Genomic DNA, 21,533 nt, shown 5'->3' on the forward strand with positions numbered 1-21,533 from the left:
TCTAAATGTAGCTTCTGTTATTATATAAATACGCCTTATGTAACTACAGCCGATTCAAGTAACCGAAATTATCTGCTTTCCCAAAGAGGGAATTCTGTCAGGAATGACTGTAAACATTGCTACAGCTATTCTGCACAATAAGTAACGAACATGTCCTGGTTGGGTTGGAAAGTTACTGGCTACACTCCCTGTTTATCACGAGACTGGCTGTTGACTTGTACTGGAACATTGTGTTCTCCCAAACGTCCTTACACCGTAAAAGCTACCATTTTCTTTTTATTCAGTCCGGGTTTGGTACAATGCATGTTCGCATGATTAAAATTGTCTAGTTTTACGTGGTTGTTCCGCGTCTCAGTTCGGGTTTGTTTTCTTGAATCTTCAAAAATTCTGACAGAGCCCATATTTCCCGACAGCACCCGAACGCGGCAGGGGCGCAGGGGGCGTGGCCACTGAAAAAGAACATTATGGTGTGGTGATACGTGCGGAGGAACACCATCGTGGTGGAGGGTTTGTCATCATCCAACGACGGTACAAGCACAGCAGCTCGCTGCCAGACACGTCCTCGGACCTTCAGGTTTCAACGGAGAACTTGTAAACACTCGCTTTGTTATGGGAGGAGACTATAAATCGCTTCTCATGAGGTCTTCTGTATCTATTTGCTAACGGAAACCTTTAAGGAAGGAAGAATACGAAGGCTGCTTGATCCGTGACTGTAATAATCCCTACCGAAGAAGTCTATGTGCTCCCAGTTGTAAGGTTTGTTGTTTTTTTCGTGGATTTGACAGCATGGAGCAAATTAGCATGGCAATTCAATTTAATGCTAACAATAATAGCTACTGGAATGTGTGACATTGGACAACAGGCGGATTATTTTGGGGTTTGCATTGTTAACCGTTGATTTGATAACAATCTGATTGTTCAGGAATGTAAATACCGTTCATAAGAAATGTGAATAATGCATGCTCCTTGTCTCATTGAAGAGAACCATTTGTAATATGCTGCCACCTCTGTAATGACCACCACACTTATGCATACCATGCAGTTTCTGCATCCACGGTCCAGAGTTGTTTTGCTCTTATAATAAGATGGCTGCCTGCTGGAGATGCACCAATCAAGCTGATAGAAACCGATTTTCCCCCTAGATTGGTTCTGATTGGGAAAAATCAGATTAAATTCTGAATAATCTCTGTTCCCTATTCATTAGAATCACCAAAACTAACATTTCACACTAAAATGGGTCTTTAAATAAATGTTCACTGAGTTAAAGTAAAATCAGATTCAAAACATGCAGCACGTTTTTCTCTTTTATTTGTTATGGTTCTTTAAAGCAGATCAAATCACAATGAAAAATACACAAAATTCTGAACAATGCTAATTTATTGTCATTAATTTGTGCAGCATCACAATGATAAACGACTCCTGAGAACACGTACCTGTTAGGACTTTATGTTTTAAGTGCAGAGCAGATAATGGAGAGACTTTTCCTTCCCTCCATGCGTGCATGAATTTCAGTGCAGCATCTCTACTCCCTGGATGCTAAACACATATACACTCTCAACCTCTTCTGGCCTCTGCAGCAGGCATCATGGATGACGACCTGATGTTCAGCATGGAGGAGGAGGGCAGCGCCCAGAGACCCTCCGCTCAGAGAAACGGCATCAAACACCGGGCTCACTCGCTCGGCGACGCCAACGCCAGCGACGACGATGAAGACGAGGAACACTTCATCTCGCCTATCCTGTGCGACTCTGCTAAAGAAGTCTGCAACTACCTGAAAGATCTGGTTTACACACGGCAGCTATCAAACTCACTTCCAAAGAGCAACTTCCTATACAGGGTGAGCAGCTCAGAATGTTGTCAGCAAATATTGAAATTAGCGAGATGATTGCTTTGCTTAGCATGAAGTACAGTTTATAAGAGCTCAGTTCTGCAATCTTTGAATATTTGCCTTAAAAGGACAGATGATCCGTGCATATGCCTGCACACACCCACCCAATACGTGTTGTATTTGTAGTGTGTGTACTCTGTATGTGATTACTGCAGTGGAGGCAGGCCACTCATCTTTAAATGTACATTTTTTGAGAAGAACAGGAAGTACCAGAGGGTTGGTTTCAGCTTGTATTAGCATATAAACACGCCTCTTGCTGCTCAGCCCTCCAGATCAGCAGCAAGGCTGCACATAAAGAGTTTATTCACTGCTGCTTATCAGGGAGAACGCCCCACCAGTCAGCTGTCATTAGAAGGAATGAATGGACTTTTGTTTCATTTTATATCTTTTTTCTGCTTAATGATGTTTGTAATAATGTTGATTTAAAAAAATTTTTTTTTGTAATGGATTATTAATGGAATCTATCCGATTTCTTTGCCTTCTCTAAATAGCATGAAAACGAGGCAGAGCATCGATCGTACACTGTAATCTCTGAGAGCGCACGGGTATGTTTCAGAGTTTCAAGTTACACTTTTCTCTCCCTCTGCCAGCGACCATCCACACTTCCTTTCTACCCTCCCTGCTCTGTAGTTCTCAGTCCTTTTCCCTGCTTTTTTGTTTTCCTGGTGGTTTCCACCGTTTATAATTTACTCATTGTCACGCTGACTGATGCTTGCTTCATTACAAATCCGCCTTCACATCTTCCTTTCTTTCAGGATGCGTAAGTTTTCGCCCTGTATTTTTCTTTATTAATCATCTATTTTGTTGCAAATGCATAATGTGTAGAGTAAACAACAAGAAATTATTTTGCAGTTCCTCAAAAAGTACTCACACCCCCTGAACATTTTCATATTTTGCCACGTTACAACTTCAGTATTTTACTGAGATTATACATGCTAAGCCAACACAAAGTAGTGTATATTGTGAAGTAAAACAAAGTTTTCTGAAAAGAGTTGCATGCATTTGTATGAAATTCCCCAACCTGGTCAGAATCATCTTTCCATCTGGTTTGCACCTCTTGAAAAACTTTTGATTTTACTAAATGGATCAAGTTCATATTGGATGGAGAGGGTTTTCAATTCCTAACAGAGATTTGTTCTGCACTTTGCCTAGACCGTTCTAAAACATCAATATATTTTGATCTGAACCCCTACATTTTAGGCAACCTCAAGTATTTTGCAACAGGTTTCCTAATATTTAGCTCAAAAGATTCGTCTCTAAACTTCAAAAGCATCCCGCAGCATGATGCTGCCACCACCAAGTGTCACTAACAGTGTCGATAAGCTCAAACTTGTCTGCAATCCCAGTTTTTTTCAACCAAACTTAATATTAAGTTTAGTTAATATTAATATTATTAATATGCATAATAATATTATGCATGCAAACTAAGTAAAAATTTGACAGGTTCTCCCACTATGGCCCTGGATCTCTGCAGACACTTCAGTAATGGTGAAGCTGCTGTTTTAATTAAAGGTCTCCTTGCTTGATTTTATCTGTTTAGGCTGTGAATTTGTAGGTGTCATACTCTTTAAATCTTCAGATGATGGGTGGAGTAATTCTTTGTGATATATTCTGAGCTTGTGACATTGTTTTACAGCCTAACTCTTCTTTAAACATTTCCACAACTTTATCCCTGACCAGCTGCTTTGGAATTCAGGAATATCAGAGTAAATGGAGATAAATATAAATACGTGCCACATATTTCCTGCAAAAAAAAAAAAAAAGATGCAAACACTATGTATTCTTTCCACTTTGAAAATATTCATTGCTATGTGTTTGTCTATTAGTTTGTGGTCACATTGTGACAAATGTGCTAAAGCTCCAGATGTTTGGATGCTTCTGCATGTCACCTTTACATAACAACTCGGGGTTCACGCTACAGTGTCATCCTCAAGCGTCACCAATGCTTGCTCCAATGTTTTTAACATGGCTTCTGACGTGTTCTTGGTAAGACGATGATCCTGTGGTTGAGCACATGACCCAAACATATTTCTCGTAGTGTAAATCTGTCACTCTGAAACTGAACACGTCTGCTGATCAGCGGGGAGAGGAACACGAGGGAGACGTGCAGAATGAGTTCGAAGTATCTGTGCTTAGCAACAGATTCAAATGTGATTAAGAGTTATTTAACACTTGGTGGTTCTTACTTTAATTTGTGGACAGTGGATTTGCTTAAATGTTCACCTTAACTTAATTATAATTCTTGCACACTCTACCACCCCAAGCATTTATTTGCAGCCCTATAAAGAGCTAAAAAGCCCTATAACCTCAAGCTCAAAACTTAATTTAATTTTTTTTAGTTACTGTTCAAAATGGAGAACACATGAAAACCTCTCATCCAAGTTAAATAACTTTTAAAAAATATCTACCTGCTAAACTTGCCTATTTCGTCTGCTGTGTCAGATAGGGCTCGATGAGGACTTTTGTTAATTTTATTGCCACTCAGAACAAACTAAATCTCCAAAGATTGCTAATAAATAAAACTTTAATAAAGACTGACATCTTGGGGTCATCAATTTCTCATAATAACTGTTTATTTTAATGTTGTGCACTTCTTTACCAAGGTGTACACTTAGAAGTGGCTGTATTCCTGGGGAAAGAAGTGATAAAGTTCAGAAAAGGCGAAAAAGATGCCAAGAATTACCTTCATTGTGCAAATTGAGCAGCTTTGTGTGGAATTATTCTCTTTGTTTTCAATGTCCCGTTGAGTCTGTATGAAAAACAGGAATTTTGTCTTTTTGGATTTACATTTCAGAGACTAAATTGTTTGTCTGCTGCAGGCGGCATGGATAAACGCCATAGAGAAGGCCCGAGCCATGCCCGACCCCTGGGCACAGTTCCATCTGGAGGACATCGAAACTGAACCCTGCGTTCGTTACAGGTATGAACAACTCACCATTTATTCACCTCTTTGCAGGATCTGTGTTGCTTTTCGCTGAAACATTTCCTGTCCTCCTCTTCTTAAAGAACTGTTGTGCACAGCTTGAACATGAATCCAGTCCCATGCAAAAGTATTAATGGCTCCTAACAATGTTTTGTCACTACAAAGCATTTTGTTGGGAGTTTGTGTGAAAGACTGAAATAGAGTGTGTTACAGTTATGGAGTGTGAAAGAAGTACATTATATTTTTATGCTAATAAAAGTCTGAAATGTGTGGCACGCATTACTACATTGGGTATAGACTGTGGGTAGATGGATAATTAAGTAAAGTAAAAAATGGAATAAGTTGCACTACTTATCTGTAACTACGTAAATTTGTACATTTGAGCCGACATGCAAAATCCTATGAGGCAAAACCAATCCTGTATACATTACAACCACTGTCGAACATGGCGGTGGCAGTATTGTGCTGTGGGGATGCTTGAACTGTTTTTATTTTTTGCAAAACAAAAACTAGAGCAACAATTTAAATCCCTGGATGTGCAAAGCTGGTCACGGGCAATCTTGCAGCCTTGATCTCAACAAATCGAATTGACTCGATGGGGCAGATTACAAATGCATGCCACACTTTTCAGATTTTTACAGTTTCTTCACACTCTTTTGTGTTTGTCCGTTGCATAAAACTTCAATAAAACACTTTGAGTTTGTGGTTGGAGCATGGCAAAATGTTGAAGAAGTGTAATGCATCTGTTGAATCAGTCACATCATCACTTTTCCTAATCTATCAGAAGCTTTTAATGTGCCAAACAATATTCAGTTAAAGGCACACCATTTTTATTTTCCTGCAGCTCTCAGGGGTGAAGCTCACTTGTAACATTGTGTTTTACATGAAAACATGACCTTTGAACTTGTTTCAACATGTAAACACAAAGCTGACACATTTTATCTCCTAGTCAATATAATGACTTCGCCGTCATTCAGTAGCTCGTTTACAAACTGCAGTGCGGTCGAAGAGGGCAGGTTGGACTGCGACTGGCAGCCGGCTGCGTTTCACATCCCAGGATCAAATGTCAGCATTTTGGCCTCCGCTGTTGACAACATAAAATAACGCCCTTCTGTTCCTCATGTTGTTTCTTAAAATTATTATCTTACAATTTGGGTGGGATACCAAGTGTGCACGCAGATATTAAAGGCCAGCTTGGCAGCTATTAGCTCCCTAATCAAATGTGGAAAGAATGCACAAAGGATGTGGATGTATGCAAAGAGCATTTTGAAATGAGTTCCTGTGGGTGGAGGGATTGTCCGAGCCTGGGATTTGCCCTGCTGTGTTATTTCTGTGTGCTAAATTTACCCGCCGTAACCTCATCCCCTCTCTGCACCCTGCAGCCCGACTGCTAATCTTCAAGCAGCCTGAAATGTCAGCTTGAAGATTAGATATTTGTAAAGTTATTTTCCTCTTTGTTCTTTCTAATATCTGTCTGTCCTGCAGGGTTCATTAACCCGCTACACGTTTTGCCAATTCAGGCAAACAAACAGACCTCAAAGGAGTTTTCTATCAGCAGATTGGCTGATTTTCCTCCCTTTGCTCCCAGCTAAACATCATCTTTCAACATGAAAGCGGTCAGGATGACTTTTCTTTGGAGGAAAAAACAAGAACTCCCAGAACCTTCCTATTTCGTTCTGTTTTCGTTTTACCCACTTAGGAGAGCAGAGGAATCATGTGGTTCCCTGATAAGAATAGATAATAAGCTGTGGACAAAGTCCCGCACTTGGCAAACATAAATGAACTATAGCTCCTTTAGTACAAGGAGGGAAGCAGTAATCTGAGAAAGGAAAGTGGGTCAGTGGTGTGACAGGTGTGGAAGGGTGATATTAAGCAACAGGTGGGTAAATAAAACAGATATATTTTGTCTCACTGTAGTGCCAGGTCACCGGGTTTAATCGCTCAGCCGGGTTACTTGCTTTGAACAGCAATATGAGACAGAAAAGCATCAAATACTTTCTTTTAAGGAACAAGTGTTTCAGTATGTTTGCTAACTTGCAGAGTGGAGTATGACTGCTACAGAATTTCCCTTTAATTTAGTGTTGAAACATTGTAATTAGAAATAGTAAAGCTCTGCATTGCAAAACCACAGAAGAAGTCATGTGGCACAGAAGCAATCGTAGCCTGAGTGCTTTGCAGTGCATGTAAATGGTGTGGCACTGTTTTTTGGCCGTAAATTCATCATCTTTCTGCAAAGTAAATTTCTGTCTCTTTAATTCCAGACTCTTTCTTTTTTGATTCCCTGCTTTATTTCAGTGTTAACGGGATTTCTACTTTTGTTTGGCTGGTAGATATTGCTTTTATTGCCACCTTTTAATAAGTCAGTTTTTTGTGAGTAGCTATTTTGTTGATTTTTTATATATATATATGGTTTGTATGTAGTCAAAACAGGTGTGTCCAACACATAAAACACAACTGAGTATCCATCAAAATCCATTTAGGCCCAAATGTAATGTTCCAAACTTAATTACAAGTTTAATTTTTTTAAATGCAAGTAATCCTGTAGTAAAACAGTCAACTTGTTAGTATTCGTGCCTTCTGCATTTTGTTGTCAAGTTAATTTGTAACTTTAAAACCAGTGTTTGGAAAACTGCCATAAAAGCAAATGACAGATCTTTTTTTTTTACTTCCTCTCATTGCACACCATCTTTGCAACCTGTTTGTCAACATTCAGATCAACATCTTGTGACTTTCAGTGAGGCGTTAATACTCTGTTCGTTATTAGAACTATTAAAATGAGTGGATATATTTGGAAAGATATGCTTTCTTTTTTAAAAGTTGTGTCTTCTTCTTCACAGGTACAGCGCGATCACAGGAGAATGGGCTCAAGACCAGATCCACGTCAAGATGGGGGCACAGGTGTTGCTTCTCACCAAGCATTTTGCACCAGCTTTGAAAAATATCCGGCTTTCCTAAGTTTAAAGTTGAAATTTGATTAAATGTTTAAGAAATCATTTTGTTTTTAAAAACATTTACATTTGGGACTTTTGTGGATAGGAAAAGTATTAACAAACAAGTCCTATATGAGATTGTCCACAGTTATATGCCCTAATGTTAATTACCATTATTTGGTTTGATTCAGGTTAAAAAATTATTATATTATTGAAAAGTTAGTTCATTTCAGTAACTTAATTCACAAAGTGAAACCCATTTTATTGATAATTTTATTGATAATTACACACATACTGGCCTTTACTTCAGTCAACTATGATGATTTTCTGCTAATAGCTGATGGAAAAATATTTAAGATTAAAATATTACATCAGATCAATGAAACATTTCAATACAGAAATGTAATCTTAATAAAAAAGTATGTTTAATACCTGCTTAAAGATTATTTCTAAAAGGTACTTTAAATCTGACAAATGGGTATCATCGAATACATACTAATTTAATGATTATGGCTGTCTGCATTGCATATTTTTAAATTATTTTCCATTTAAAAAGTCTTACGTAGAGTAAAATTTACATCTTGCATAGAATTAAGTCTTATAAACACAAAAAGCGTGATAAATCCTTAAGTATTTATCTTTACAACCTTTTCCTGTCTGTCTTCTTTGGTTGTTGAGTGGGACTTTGTTGTCCCACCCAAAAATAAAATATAAAAATAGCTAATTGCACATTAATTTCTCCTCTGTCTGGTTTCTCACAGCCCTTTGGGAAAGGAGCCATGAGAGAGTGTTTCAGAGCGTAAGTTAAAATACTCCTCCACATTATGTTTCCTTTTCCTCCTATAGGGACGTTGAGTCAATATAAACAGAGATGGATCGCTGACCCATATTCCCTGCACTTCCTGCTCCAACTCGTTGGGACTGCTGTTGATGGCGTCGTATTTTTAGACTACAACTCTAAAGATAGGACTTTGAGTTTAGTTCTGGCTGTAATCCCATGAAATTGATTCCTCAAAAGTTTATTGTTTGAGTAAATTAAAAGCCCTGTCATGTTTATTTTCTGAGTAAAGATATTAAACTAGATGTGCAAGAAGTTATGAAAGGCCTCCTTAGCAAGTCTGGCAAACTACTCCTGACTATTAGCTTCTTGCTTTTAGTGCCCCTTAGTGTGCGACATTCACTCATTTTTATAAATGTCCTTTAATTTACCTCCAAAATAAATATATACAATTTAAAACTGACCAACTCTCCATTGTAGGACATTGATTATAGTTTATCATGACTGAAAAGGCAGAATTTACCCATAATTTTAGGAATTTGCGGGAAACATTTTTTTCCCGTGTTTATTAGGATTAACATACAGTAACATATTCAATCAAGATAACAGCTTCATTTGATATTTAACAGTTGCCACAGACATTGTGTGTTGTTTAATTTAACTAGTCCAAAGAGATTTATGGATACAAACATTATTTAAAATTATTGATTTGAAGGTTTATATCTTAAGCATCTGAGCTCATTAGCTCAAGCAGATGCTTTTATGAAGCTTTTTTAGAGCAAATATCTAATTTATAAATTTGTTGTAAAGCTACTTTGTTAATTTGTGACAATGTTTTAGATGTTATGTTAGTGAATTTACTTATTAGGCAAATTCCTCAGTGATGTTTTAATTGAACATTGTAGTGCCCCCTACTGGGGGATTTTCCCCAAGTCACCTCAGGATTATGTTTTATTGATCATGAGTCTCATTTAAATATATCTTACTACTTCTGCCCAAATAAGTTTTTAGCTAGCTAACACAGAACATTTCTTTATCATTTCTGAGATTATAAGAATTGTCCAGTTTAATCTTTGCTTAAAGTATTGTAATGTTTTGGCATTACAATGGTGAGATTTTATTGGAAAGTTTTGCATATATCCTATTAAAATGGAATAACTGGGTGTTGTCAAGTGGGTGTGGCTTATCTTATCTAAATCAGAACAATTAAAGGATTCTATACCTAAAAGCTTTTTAACAATGTGGTTTACCATTTCCTTTCTTGGACCCCTAAATCATAAAAAAAACTCTTTTTTCAATGTATTATTCCTCACTAATGTGGAAAATCAAAACAAGTCAATCTTAGGCTCGCATGAAATATCTGAAATCTTAAAAGATTCTCCAAAAAATTGTTTAAGGTAAACTCCCTGCGGCCCTACAAGGCCAGACATGTTGGTTCCTAAGAGACGAAGCTGCTATATGCTGCGTGTTTTTCCTGTAGCGTACTGTAAACATATGGGTGAACTGACCACATCTGTGATCACTTTCTGCTCATTTGTGATTAAAAAGCTGGATTCTTTTGTTGGAGACTTAAAATCTTCAGGGAAGTGTCTTTATTTTTATGGGAATTAAAATAAATTTTTATACTCAAGACTAATATGCATTTCTGTTTTGTTTCCCCTCCAGCAAGAAGTTGTCCAACTTCTCACACAGCAGCAACTGGAAGTCGGCATCCAACTATGTTGCCAAGCGCTACATGGAGACCGTGGACAGAGAGGTTTACTTTGAGGACGTCCGGCTGCAGATGGAGGCCAAACTCTGGGGGGAGGAGTACAACCGCCACAGACCTCCCAAACAGGTAGGAGAACATTTAATGTCCACCTTTACGCAAGGAGAAGATAACAATCTATGCCTTGTAAATTATTTCTAGGATGTTCGTGCATTCTTAAAAAGTCTATTTAAAATGAAGGCCCTGAATGTCCTAAATTCCTTTTAAAACGTAAGTTGGCCTTTAATACGTTATTCCCAGGTCATAAATTTTGTAGTTTGACATGCAAAAGTATGAATCGCACTCAGACATCTTCATTGCATTCTGTGACTTGAGACGGTTGAGACATTTGGTCGCACTGGACTCGGTTATAAACTATTTACAAGAAGTAAACATGAAATGAGAAAAAAAGTCAACATTGTGGAGAATTTGAAAAAATTGCGCATGTGATTTTAGTATGTTGGAAATATGAGAGAGAGAGAGAAAGAAATGTGTTATTTTTTATTAAAATTTGTTTTGGTTATTTATTTATTTTATTAATTTTTTAGAAAAAAAAGGAAATATTAAATTTTAACAAATATACTACAGGGAGATTAAGAAAGAAAAAATATTCAAAATTTAGTTAGTTTTTTAAGAAAGCTTAAGTCCTAAAAACATTTTAGATTTTTTTTTTCTGAAAAATGATTATGTGATTTTGTTAATCGATTCATATTTTTCGATTAATAAAATATGATCCATAATTTACGTGTTTAAAATAAAATAAACATTTTGAGTCGCATTCTATACTAGTAGGTGGCGGTAATCCATACCTAACGTTTCTCTACACCGCCAATAAAAATCAAGAAGAAGAAGAAACCAGTTGCGGTTACCGCTGACCAGCGGCTAATAATATACCTTTGCTAGCTAGCTTTTTTGCCTCTATAATCAATGGACAAGTACAAAAATTTGTCGCTGGTTAACTGGACGAAGTTCGTACATTTCTGTGAATATATACAGGGCAGACCAAAAGTTTGGACACACCTTTTAATTCAATGAGTTTCCTTTATTTTCATGACTATTGACATTGTAGATTCACACTGAAGGCATCAAAACTATGAGTAACACATGTGGAAATATGCACTAAACAAAAAAGTGTAAAACAACTGAAAATACCCCTTATATTCTAGTTTCTTCAAAGTAGCAACCTTTTGCTGTGATTACTGCTTTGCACACACTCTGCATTTTCTTGATGAGCTTCAAGAGGTAGTCACCTGAAATGGTTTTCACTTCATAGGTGTGCCCTGTCAGGTCAATAAGTGGGATTTCTTGCCTTATAAATAGTCATGAAAATAAAGAAAACCCATTGAATTAGAAAGGTGTGTCCAAACTTTTGGTCTGTATTGTAGGTGTGAAATTCTATTCATAATGGTCTTAAAAAGTCTTACGTTTGAGTTGGTGAAGCCTGCAGAAACCCTGATTTATTACAAAATATTTCAGAGGGAAATGTATTGCAATCTTCAGGTGGACATCATGCAGATGTGCGTGGTGGAGATGATGAACAGACCGGGAAAACCGCTCTTCCACCTGGAGCATTACATCGAAGGGAAGTACATCAAGTACAACTCCAACTCGGGCTTCGTGAGGGACGACAACATCCGACTGACTCCACAGGTGAGAAATGTCAATCAATCAATTAAGTTTAATTTCATGGCACATTTCAGCAACACGGCATTTTAAGGTGCTTTGTATCACGAAAGCACAAAAACCCATCATAAACACATCATATAGTGAGCAGATGTGAAAACCCAGAGGCGGTCCTAGGTGCCCTCGACAAACAACCCCACCGGCGTATTTTGGTGCTAAGCCATTGGGTGATTTATAAGCTAACAGAAGTATTTTAAAGTCTATTCTCTGAAATACAGTGAGCTATAGGAAGAACATCAAAACTGGGGTGATGTGCTCCGTTTTCCTGGTTTTAGTGAGAAGTAAATCTGGATCAGTTGTGAATGTCTTATTAATCTGTGAAGACACAATTCCAGTAATCACGGTGACTAAATATCAAAGTATGTATGAGTTTCTCTAGATCTAGCTGAACCATTAGTCCTTCAATACTGAACATGTTCTTCAGGTGGTAGAAGGCTGACTTTGTAACTGTCTTCATGTGAGTTTGAAGTCCGCTATAATCTCACTCTTTCGTCCATCAGGCCTTCAGTCACTTCACCTTCGAGCGCTCGGGCCACCAGCTGATTGTGGTCGACATCCAGGGAGTCGGCGATCTCTACACAGACCCTCAGATCCACACAGAGAAGGGGACGGATTTCGGAGATGGAAATCTCGGTGTGTTTCTTCTCTTTTTCAGATTTAGCTAGTTCCTACTGACAACAGGAATTCCTCAGTCTGATAACATTCCAGGTGTGCGGGGCATGGCTCTGTTCTTCCATTCCCACCTGTGCAACAAGATCTGCAAGAGCATGGGCCTGACGCCTTTCGATCTTTCTGAGCCAGAGGCCTCCCAGCTGGACTGCACCAACAAACTTCTGGTAATTTTGCCATTTTTGTGCTTTCTGAGAGATTCCTGAGAGCAGCAGCTGGTTAGATCAACCACAGCTTACCAAATTAATCCCACAAAAGTCTGGAAACAGGACCAGAGTACAGAAAAATGTTTAATATTTAATTAGATATATAGATTTTAACAAGTTAAAAATCTTACACAGTTAATTGAATCTCTCTTCTTTTTTTTTCACATACAAAAGCCCCGAGCTGGAACCTTTGTGTTGTGTTTCTGGTACGCCTGTAAATCTGACGCACAAGTGACATCTGCAGACAAAGTTGTGGATGACAAAGCCACTTCTCTTTTTAACCCCCTTTAATGGGGGTTAATTTTTGCTTCAAAAAACATTTAGATGGGATGCTGGAAAAGACTACTGGTGTTTATATCCTTGCAGCAATTCAAACTTAAAATAGACTGGACTTTAGCTAGATTTTCTGTTGTTTACTGTTGCCATGTTAGGACTCCAATGCAACATTCTTCTCTCACTAATCTGAGTTCTTTTAGTTCTTTTGCCTCTTAAGTTTTTTCCTCGCTTTTTCCCAGAAGTTGGCCAAGACGGTCCTGAGGGGCTGCGAGGAGGTCTGCGGCTCGCCTCGCATCCGCACCTTTTCCGCCAGCCGCGTCCCTCCACTGCTGTCCCGTCTGTCCGAGCCCTCGTCTGCGGACGAGAGCGCGAGTGACATGGACTCCATCCCCTGCTCGCCTCTCGCCCTCCCCTTCTCTCCCATAGTGGCACCTGGATCCATGGGCAAATCCTCTTCAGGTACATTCCTAAACCTTTTTTGTTTCCCCGGCAAAAGCATCCATTAGCTAAGTGGAGTCCAGTTGCGACTGGTTTTAACTTTTTACTGCGTTTTCCAGGCTTGTCTCTTTCTGGAATGTACGAACACGACAGACTGAACAACAACACAGCTGATCACAAGGTGAGCAATGGCTAAGTGAACTGAACTGGAAACAGAAACGTGAGCTGCAAATGAACAACACAAACATTATCTCAAAAAATAGAAATTCCAAGTTACATTTTTGTACCTCAGGTTAATCAACACAGCATTTTGCTTGAACATTCAATTTGGGACGTAACCAGAAGTATAAATAAATACCCAAATAAGGTATTTATTTGGGTAACAGGCTAGACAGTCTCATTCTGTCTAGTCTCAAAATCTTATTTTAATTTATTTGTGTCAATACAAAAACCTTAAAGATTTTGATATTAAATTAATCTGTCAACTTTAGTGGTTATTTTTAGTTTTGTTTACTTTAATTTACATTACTTTATCATAAATGATATCTCGCTAAAACTTATAGTTTACCACATTGTACTGAGGACAAAACATAGATAACTACACAAGCAGTACTTTGACTAAAATGTTAATAAATACCTTAATAAACAAAACACAAAATAGTATGTATAATTATTCGAATGCTTATTTACAATTAAATATTTAAGTATCAAAATACATTACTTTAAAGGAGTTGTTGCCCTCTAGAATTAGCTCAGCATTTAATAATTATATTTAGTTATTTAATATTTTCTTTATTTATTCATAATAATGTAAGTTGTCACTGTGTCCCTAACAAATGATGAAACCACAGTTTCATCACTTTTTTCCGTAGCAAGTTAGCGCCACCTACTGACTCTAATGCGTAAGACTGGCAGATAAAATAAACTATAAATAAAGATTTAATTTTTGCAATTAGCAATTTAGTTTTGCACGTAACACATTATTTAAGCATTATTGGAATACTTAAATATTACTTTATTTATTAAATGTATGGATTTATAATTTTATTTAACTATCCTATTATATTTGGTCTCTATGTTCTCATGACTCTGGAGGCTAAACGAATTGAAAACGCGCCTGCTGAAGGTGTTCAATGTTCCCTGTTTGTCTCCGCCTGAATCCCTTCTCCCACACACAGAGGATTATGGGTATTCTACTCTCATTGCACCACTGCAGACATTTGCGTGTGTGCAGGCAGCAGTTAGGCCTCCTGGATGAGGAGGCTTTGCGTGGGTCCAAAGCTGATTTGAGGAAAAGCTCATCACGCCGTCGGCGGCTGAAGCCGGCGCAACAATGCTTGTGTTGGGAAGCAGAGCTTGTGGCGCTGCTGCTTGTGAAAACAATGTCCTGAAACAACTCTCTGTTATGTGTACCAGCCGGTCCATTTACAACTTCTCTAAAAAAAAAATTCATTTCTTTCTTTTTCTGAGTTTTAAGTTTCATCAAAGATTGAAAATAAAATGGGAAACTCCAAGTCACCTTTTGGCTCCTGATTTATCACTTTTCTTGCTCTTTTTTTTTTTTTTCTTCACACAAGTCAACGTTTTGTTTCCTGTCTGCAGGACTCGGAGAGCAGCGGAGACAGCGGCTACCCGAGCGAGAGGAGGAGTGAAGGGGATCCTAATGATCATGTAGACGGGGTAAAGACTTTAACTTAACCTTTCTTTGATTTAACATCAATAAGATTAGATTTTTAAGTTCAAATGAAACTGACGGGAGAAACCTTTCAGTTTTTAATAACACAGTTAGACATTTAACTTCCTGACACTGAAAATTGTAAAGTTTCGTTCTCTTCTCAGCTCCACCAGATTACTAATAACTTTAGGACTGTGTGTAACTAATCATTATTCTAGACATCAATTAATCTGTCGTTTATTATGATAATCAATTAATTGGATAAAAAAAATTGACCCATTCTGCAGATTTTTCATTTTTATTTTTATACAATAATGCTTTAAAATATGCAAATAGACAAATAATCCAGTTACTTTTTTTAAAAAGAAAATAATTATTTTGTTTCCTAAAGTGAAACAACAGGATTCATTTTGTAAACACTTGATCATTTGTAGCAAAAGATGCATTTGCAGCTAAAATAAAAACTTCTTACATCAATATGTGAAAAGCTTGTTTCTACTTGACTTAATATCAAGTTGAATTTAATCTGTTGTTTGTTTACCTAATTAATAAATGAATAGCAGAAGGTGCTCCGTTAGTGTTTTTTTTGTTGTTATTTTACTGAATTTGAACCAGGTGAAGCTTAATTTGCCACTTGATGTTTTCTTAAATGTAAAATGGGTATTTTTGTCCAGTTTTGGCCCATTTATTGTGTTTTATTCCTTCAGTAATTGAGTCTTTTTGAGTCTTTATACACCAGTCAATTATTAATCAATTACTAAAGTAGTTGATGATAAATTCCGATTAGTAATTTCCGCTCTAATTAAGTTAGTTTTCTCGGACAGCAGGATTTATAATTCATGTGTCATCATTCAGGTCCATCACCGCTACAGACCTGTTTCTGAGTCGGATGATGACAGCATCAGACGGGTAAACAAACCAAGTTAAATGCATGTGAATGCTTTCCTCCCCTGGATCATTTTCATTCTCGTTATCCACTCCTAACTTCTTCACTCATCATCATGTTTTCACATTTTCCTCCCCTCCACTTTCCCGTAACATGGCTCCTACTCCTCTCCGTTGTTTCCCTCCCGTGACTAGAGGAAGATGGTAGCTCCTTCGAGAGTCTCAGCGAATTTATACTCTGAAAGTCCCAGCAACGAAGGGGTGATTATCTGCATGTAGTCTTTGTAAGGCAGCTGTTTCCTCTGAAGCGCGTTTTCTGTCCCCAGAAGCTTATATGCTTTTGCATATTTTTTGTCGAGCAGAAAGATGTGTGCAGCTGTTTCAATGTGCACAAATATTTGGAATCGCAATAAAATGATTTGTGGAAACGAAACACCATCTACCTCCAGTTGACGCACTCTGACACTTCTCATGATAATCGCTTTCTGTGTGCTTCCTGTTTGTTCTGCAGCTCTCAGCTCAAAGTCTGCTGCTCGTCATATCCTGGACTCCATCAGAATTGGTCATAATTAGGTTTCTGCTTGTTTTTTTTCTTCTTCTTCTTCTTATCTTGGTTGGACGTTTCTCCTCAGCTGACGGATGAGAAGTGGAGCTTCTTCCATTCGTCTCGGGCCCACGTCCACCGACCTTCCTGCGTGGCCACCGAGGTGGAGCGCCTGAACGCTCTGCTGCAGAAGAAGATCGGGCAGTCGATCCTGGGAAAGGTAAATCCAAGAACATCACATTTATTAATATTCATATTAGCTGCTTTTTGGTAAGTTTACAACATTACTAAGCCTATCACAGCAATCAATAAATCAATTAATCACATGATAAATTAAAACAAACTCAATGGATGATAAAAGTCTTCAGTCTGGTGATTTGGTCTCAACCAGCCCTTTTTGAAGGACAATTTTGTTTACAGAGACTCCATGATTCATTTTATTTGTTGTTTATTTTTTATTTATTTTGGATATTTAAAGTATCTTCCAGTTCCAGTGTCAAAATGTTCCTTAAAATGTAGGGTTTTGAGACTGTGATCTTGCATCATTATTACTTAAGAAATGGTCTCAAAACAACAATTTTATCATTTATCGAAATAACTTCTGGGACAGTTTACCGGCCTAAACATTACAACAAGAAAATAAAGGAAACAAAATACGTCATAAGATACGTCATGTTCCATCCAGCACATTCTCTCATATGAATCGTTTTAGCACAACTGATAGAATGCATTTAACCATTTTTATTTTTATTTTGACATCTTCACAGATTTCCAAACCTGTGCTTTCTGTCATTGTTTGGTTCTGCTGCCCAGGTCCACCTGGCCATGGTGCGCTACCACGAAGCGGGCCGGTTCTGTGAGAAGGACGAACAGTGGGATCAGGATTCGGCCATGTTCCACCTGGAGAGAGCCGCCCTGTGCGGAGAGCTGGAGGCCATCGTAGCCTTAGGAAAATGTTACCTGCAGCTGCCTCATCACATTCTCCCAGACATGGAGGTGGAGGTAAAAACACACACAGCTTCATTTTGCTGCTTATTTCACTAGTTGGTTTAGGTTTGTTTCCACTATGACTCGTGTGTGTTGTTGACAGGATAACGCAGGAAACAGGATGAAGGGGTTTAAGTATCTGCTCCAGGCTGCTGAGGCGGGAGACAGATCTTCTATGATCGTTGTGGCCAGAGCCTTCGATACGGGAGCCGGTCTGTCTGCTGACAGGTCAGTGAAGGGTCACTTAAACAGGACTCATACCGGCGCTTCATATCCTTCAAAATGCTTGAATTTCCTTTAGTTGTTTAAGGTTTGAAAAGTGCTTTACTTCTGTATAAAGTCATTGAAAAAGCTTGATGCTCAAACTGCACTGCTGTGTGATTATTTTACATGTGATTAAAAGCCTAATAAAAAGACACAGACACTTTTTTTGCTGTTTATAGTTAAACTTTTCTTATTTTTAGGTTAATTATAATAACTCAAATTATTTCTGTTTGCTAAATGCCAGAAAACATGTTGTGAAAATTTTTTAGAGATTTTGTTTGTAACTTTCTTGTATGTTGGGTTTAAGCAATTTATTAGTGCAGGAACGTCATTTACCTGAACACAATTTGATTATTTCAATGTAGTGAATATTTATTCGTAATGGCTCAATAACTTATTGATTGTCTTATATTTTGTATGTTAAAGGTTTTTTAGATTATTGTGTGTAGGGTGTGTGAGAGAGACATTTCAAAACATAAAATTTTGTTAGATTTTAGCTTATCTTGTCTGCTGTAGCATAATATGTTATTAATAACCGTGATAAATATCATGATAGTGAATTAAAACTGTCTCTTTTTAGTTCCTTTGTATTGTTTTAGTAAACTTTTGCTGGAAAAGTTTGAAAACTTCTCTTAAAAATGCTTGAATTTTACTGAAGGAAGTGTTCCAATAATGGTGTATTCCTCCCCCTAGTGGATTCATAGTGGAATTACATTATTTCTACCAGGCTTTCTCTCAGTGGCTCCTCTGTTTCTGCGCTTCACGTCCACAGAAAGCGGGACTGGGCTGAAGCGATCCACTGGTACGACAGCGCCCTGAACATGATGGACTACGATGAGGGCGGGGAGTTCGATGGCACGCAGGACGAGCCGAGATACTCGCTGCTGGCCAGAGAGGCGGAGATGTTCCAAGAGGGCGGTTTCAACCTTACTGCAGATCCACAGAAAGCAGGTTCGGTTCTGTCTCTGCCTTTTAGTGTTCAATAAAATTGTCATTAAATGTCTGACCCCTTTCAGATTTCTTGATTTTATCATTTGTTTATTTTTTTTTGCCCTTAAAATCATTAAACTAATGTTTGCGTGAGACAAAGAGAATCTGAGAAAAGCCTATCCAAACCAACCAGTCCATATCTATACATGCAATTGAACACAGTTTTTGGTATAATTTCACCAGTGAAGTAGGTTAAATATCTTACAAAGCAACACTTAATGGCCCAATGTCAAAAAAATATAAATCCCAGGCTTGTTATTACCATCTAATTGTTTAGAAAATATACAAAGCGTTCTGAGGTTTTGGTTCACCACAGTGAGAGCCATTAAACACAAATGGAAGAAAATCTGCAATAGTTTTTTTTATTGTATGTTCTCAATAATCTTTGAAAGTCTGCATCAAGTCAAACCAGTTATTTATGACATAAATAAAAAATGTAGGAAGCAGATATGGGTAGTATTTTTACTGTGCTGTACTTTTACTTGAGTAATTTTGTTAGGAAGTATTGCTACTCTTACTTGAGTAAGATTTCTGGATTCTCTACCTGCTGTGTGTAACTTTACTAAATGCAGAACAAACTTGTTTTAACCAAAAATTCACCAGACATCTGCAGTTTTTGTTAAAGTTTCATAAGGTTTTTTTGGGGGGGGGGGTTTTACTGAAAGAAATTGATTTGAATTTTTTATTTCTTTTTCCTGATTGCATTATTTATATGACTTATTTTCACTTTGGTCTTTAAAATGCCAACATTTCCACACAACTTTAGATTTTTGTCCATCTGATTATGTATTTTTAAAATATTAAATGTATTTTTTAAATATTAAATTATTGTTTTGACCACTACTGAGTACTTGAGTACTTTTTAAATTTTATTTATTTTTTTTACTCTTGAGTAGTTAAATTTTATGACAACCTTTTACTTTTACTTGAGTAATAGTATGTTGAAGTAATGCTAAATTTTTTGAATACTCTTCCACATTTGGTTGAAAGTGTTGCAGCCGACATTTTGTTTCCTAATTAAACAGATTCAACAGCTGTCAATAATCATACATTTTTACCTTATTTTCACAAACTACAAGCTCTGTAGCTCATGGAAAACACACAAAAGGACTTCAGAAGGATAAGGCGTGCCTGTTATTTTATGATGGACTAATATTTGCTCTCTCGTTTCAGGGGATTTGTTTACGGAAGCCGCGGAGGCTGCGATGGCGGCCATGAAAGGTCGCCTGGCCAACCAGTACTACATGAAAGCCGAAGAGGCCTGGGCACTGGTGGAGGAGTAATGATGGAGACGTTATTGATCCCCTTGAAGCCTGTGGGAGTGAACTTTTACACATTCAGCATTTTACCCTGAATGATTATCGTTTACATATTTTTATGACAGAATTTGTGCTGTTAGCGGTTTTGATTTGAGTCTGGTGAGCCATTGACGATCAGATCTCCTTGTTTCTTTCTTTTTTCCTGAGGTTAATCATCCTGTCTTCCTTTTCCCTTTAATTTCCTGCCCCTCATTACATTTTATTTAAGTGTAAATAAGAAAAAACTGATAAATCAGAACAAAGAAAAATGTTTACTTATTTTCCCCTTCTAATGTTTAAAGAATTTATAAAGACATGGAGTCTGAAAGTATAAAATAAAGTTTGCCTTGCTTTTTATTCATCTTTGATTGTTGTTGTTTTTTTTTATTCTTAGATTCTTATTGTCTTTAAATAAATATTAACATCGAAGAATATCAAACTTGACTTGAATAAAGTAAAGTTTTTGTAACACATTTCAGGAACAAGGCAGTTCAAAATGCTTTACACTATAAAAACAATATTGTAACCAATTATGAAGCAAGAAATAAAAATTACACTTTGTCAAATATCTTTATCAAAATTGTTAAGCAAATATAAATTAAATGTGTTGACTTATTACTAGGCAAAACAACGTGCTTTGGCTTAGTTACAGTGCATTTTACGCATTTATTGGTTGAAATAAATATAAACATGAAATTCTATTTATTGCATCAGGGTAATCTCACACTGAGAATAATCTAATCTGTAATATGAATTCATTTATTATGTGGTTAAAATAATAAATAAAAATGGTTGCAGCAATTGTTGGGTGTAACACATAATGATGCAAGGTGAATTAAAAAGTTTAAAATTTAAAGTGAATAAAAAAAAAAATAATCACACGAGCTGAAAATGAATCAACACGGTCAAATATCAAATAGACTAAAATAGAACCGAAAAGTAAATGTTTTTCTGTAACAGTAGTTTTAAGTATTTGTGTAACTGAAGGAGGATTTCATAGACTTGCATAAATGTAACAATTTTTGTTGAAATAATCCTACATGTAGAGGATTATAAGACTCTAAAAATCTGCAACTGATTTAGATCATTTTGAAACATGCAAGCTGTTCACTGAATATTTGAGCAAAAGTAAATTATGTACAAGAATATAGAAAACTCCAAAAAATACCAGGACCATAATCATCAAACTGAGCTTGTTAAAGTCAATTTGATGCTTAAAGTCTTATGTATGGAACAGAAATTAACTCCTACAGTTTAATTCATGAGGCGTGACAGAAGCAGACGCAGGAAATGTGTTGGGTTGTTTAGTGATACTAAGACATTACTCTTTGCTGCCGTTCTCTTAACGAATT

At 37.1% G+C, this 21,533-nt stretch overlaps 1 protein-coding gene across 5 annotated transcripts; it reads left to right on the plus strand.

Annotated features, from left to right (window-relative positions):
- The first annotated feature begins 456 nt into the window (after window positions 1-456).
- Window positions 457-20,544, plus strand: eef2k (eukaryotic elongation factor 2 kinase). Of its 5 annotated transcripts, none has more exons than XM_028029716.1 (20): window positions 457-756; window positions 1,578-1,837; window positions 2,380-2,433; window positions 4,708-4,808; window positions 7,649-7,709; window positions 8,503-8,540; window positions 10,185-10,356; window positions 11,767-11,916; window positions 12,450-12,582; window positions 12,658-12,785; window positions 13,340-13,559; window positions 13,658-13,719; window positions 15,141-15,218; window positions 16,069-16,122; window positions 16,294-16,359; window positions 16,731-16,862; window positions 17,456-17,644; window positions 17,733-17,857; window positions 18,666-18,844; window positions 20,057-20,544. In XM_028029716.1, exons 2-20 carry the CDS (start codon window positions 1,586-1,588, stop codon window positions 20,164-20,166), a joined length of 2,304 nt encoding a protein of 767 aa, XP_027885517.1. In that variant the 5' UTR covers window positions 457-756; window positions 1,578-1,585; the 3' UTR covers window positions 20,167-20,544. The 5 variants fall into 5 exon arrangements, with proteins under 5 accessions (XP_027885517.1, XP_027885519.1, XP_027885518.1 ...); XM_028029718.1 differs by having other exon boundaries at window positions 13,343-13,559; XM_028029717.1 differs by having other exon boundaries at window positions 457-751.
- The last annotated feature ends 989 nt before the right edge of the window (window positions 20,545-21,533 follow it).

Source organism: Xiphophorus couchianus, chromosome 10 (assembly GCF_001444195.1).
Source record: "Xiphophorus couchianus chromosome 10, X_couchianus-1.0, whole genome shotgun sequence".
NCBI classification, from domain to species: domain Eukaryota; kingdom Metazoa; phylum Chordata; class Actinopteri; order Cyprinodontiformes; family Poeciliidae; genus Xiphophorus; species Xiphophorus couchianus.

Coding starts and splice junctions, on each gene's coding strand:
- eef2k (XM_028029716.1), top strand. CDS start 1,586: ATGGATGACGACCTGATGTTCAGCATGGAGGAGGAGGGCAGCGCCCAG. Junction 11,917..12,449: donor ACATCCGACTGACTCCACAG/GTGAGAAATGTC, acceptor TTCGTCCATCAG/GCCTTCAGTCACTTCACCTT. Junction 17,645..17,732: donor TCCCAGACATGGAGGTGGAG/GTAAAAACACAC, acceptor TGTTGTTGACAG/GATAACGCAGGAAACAGGAT.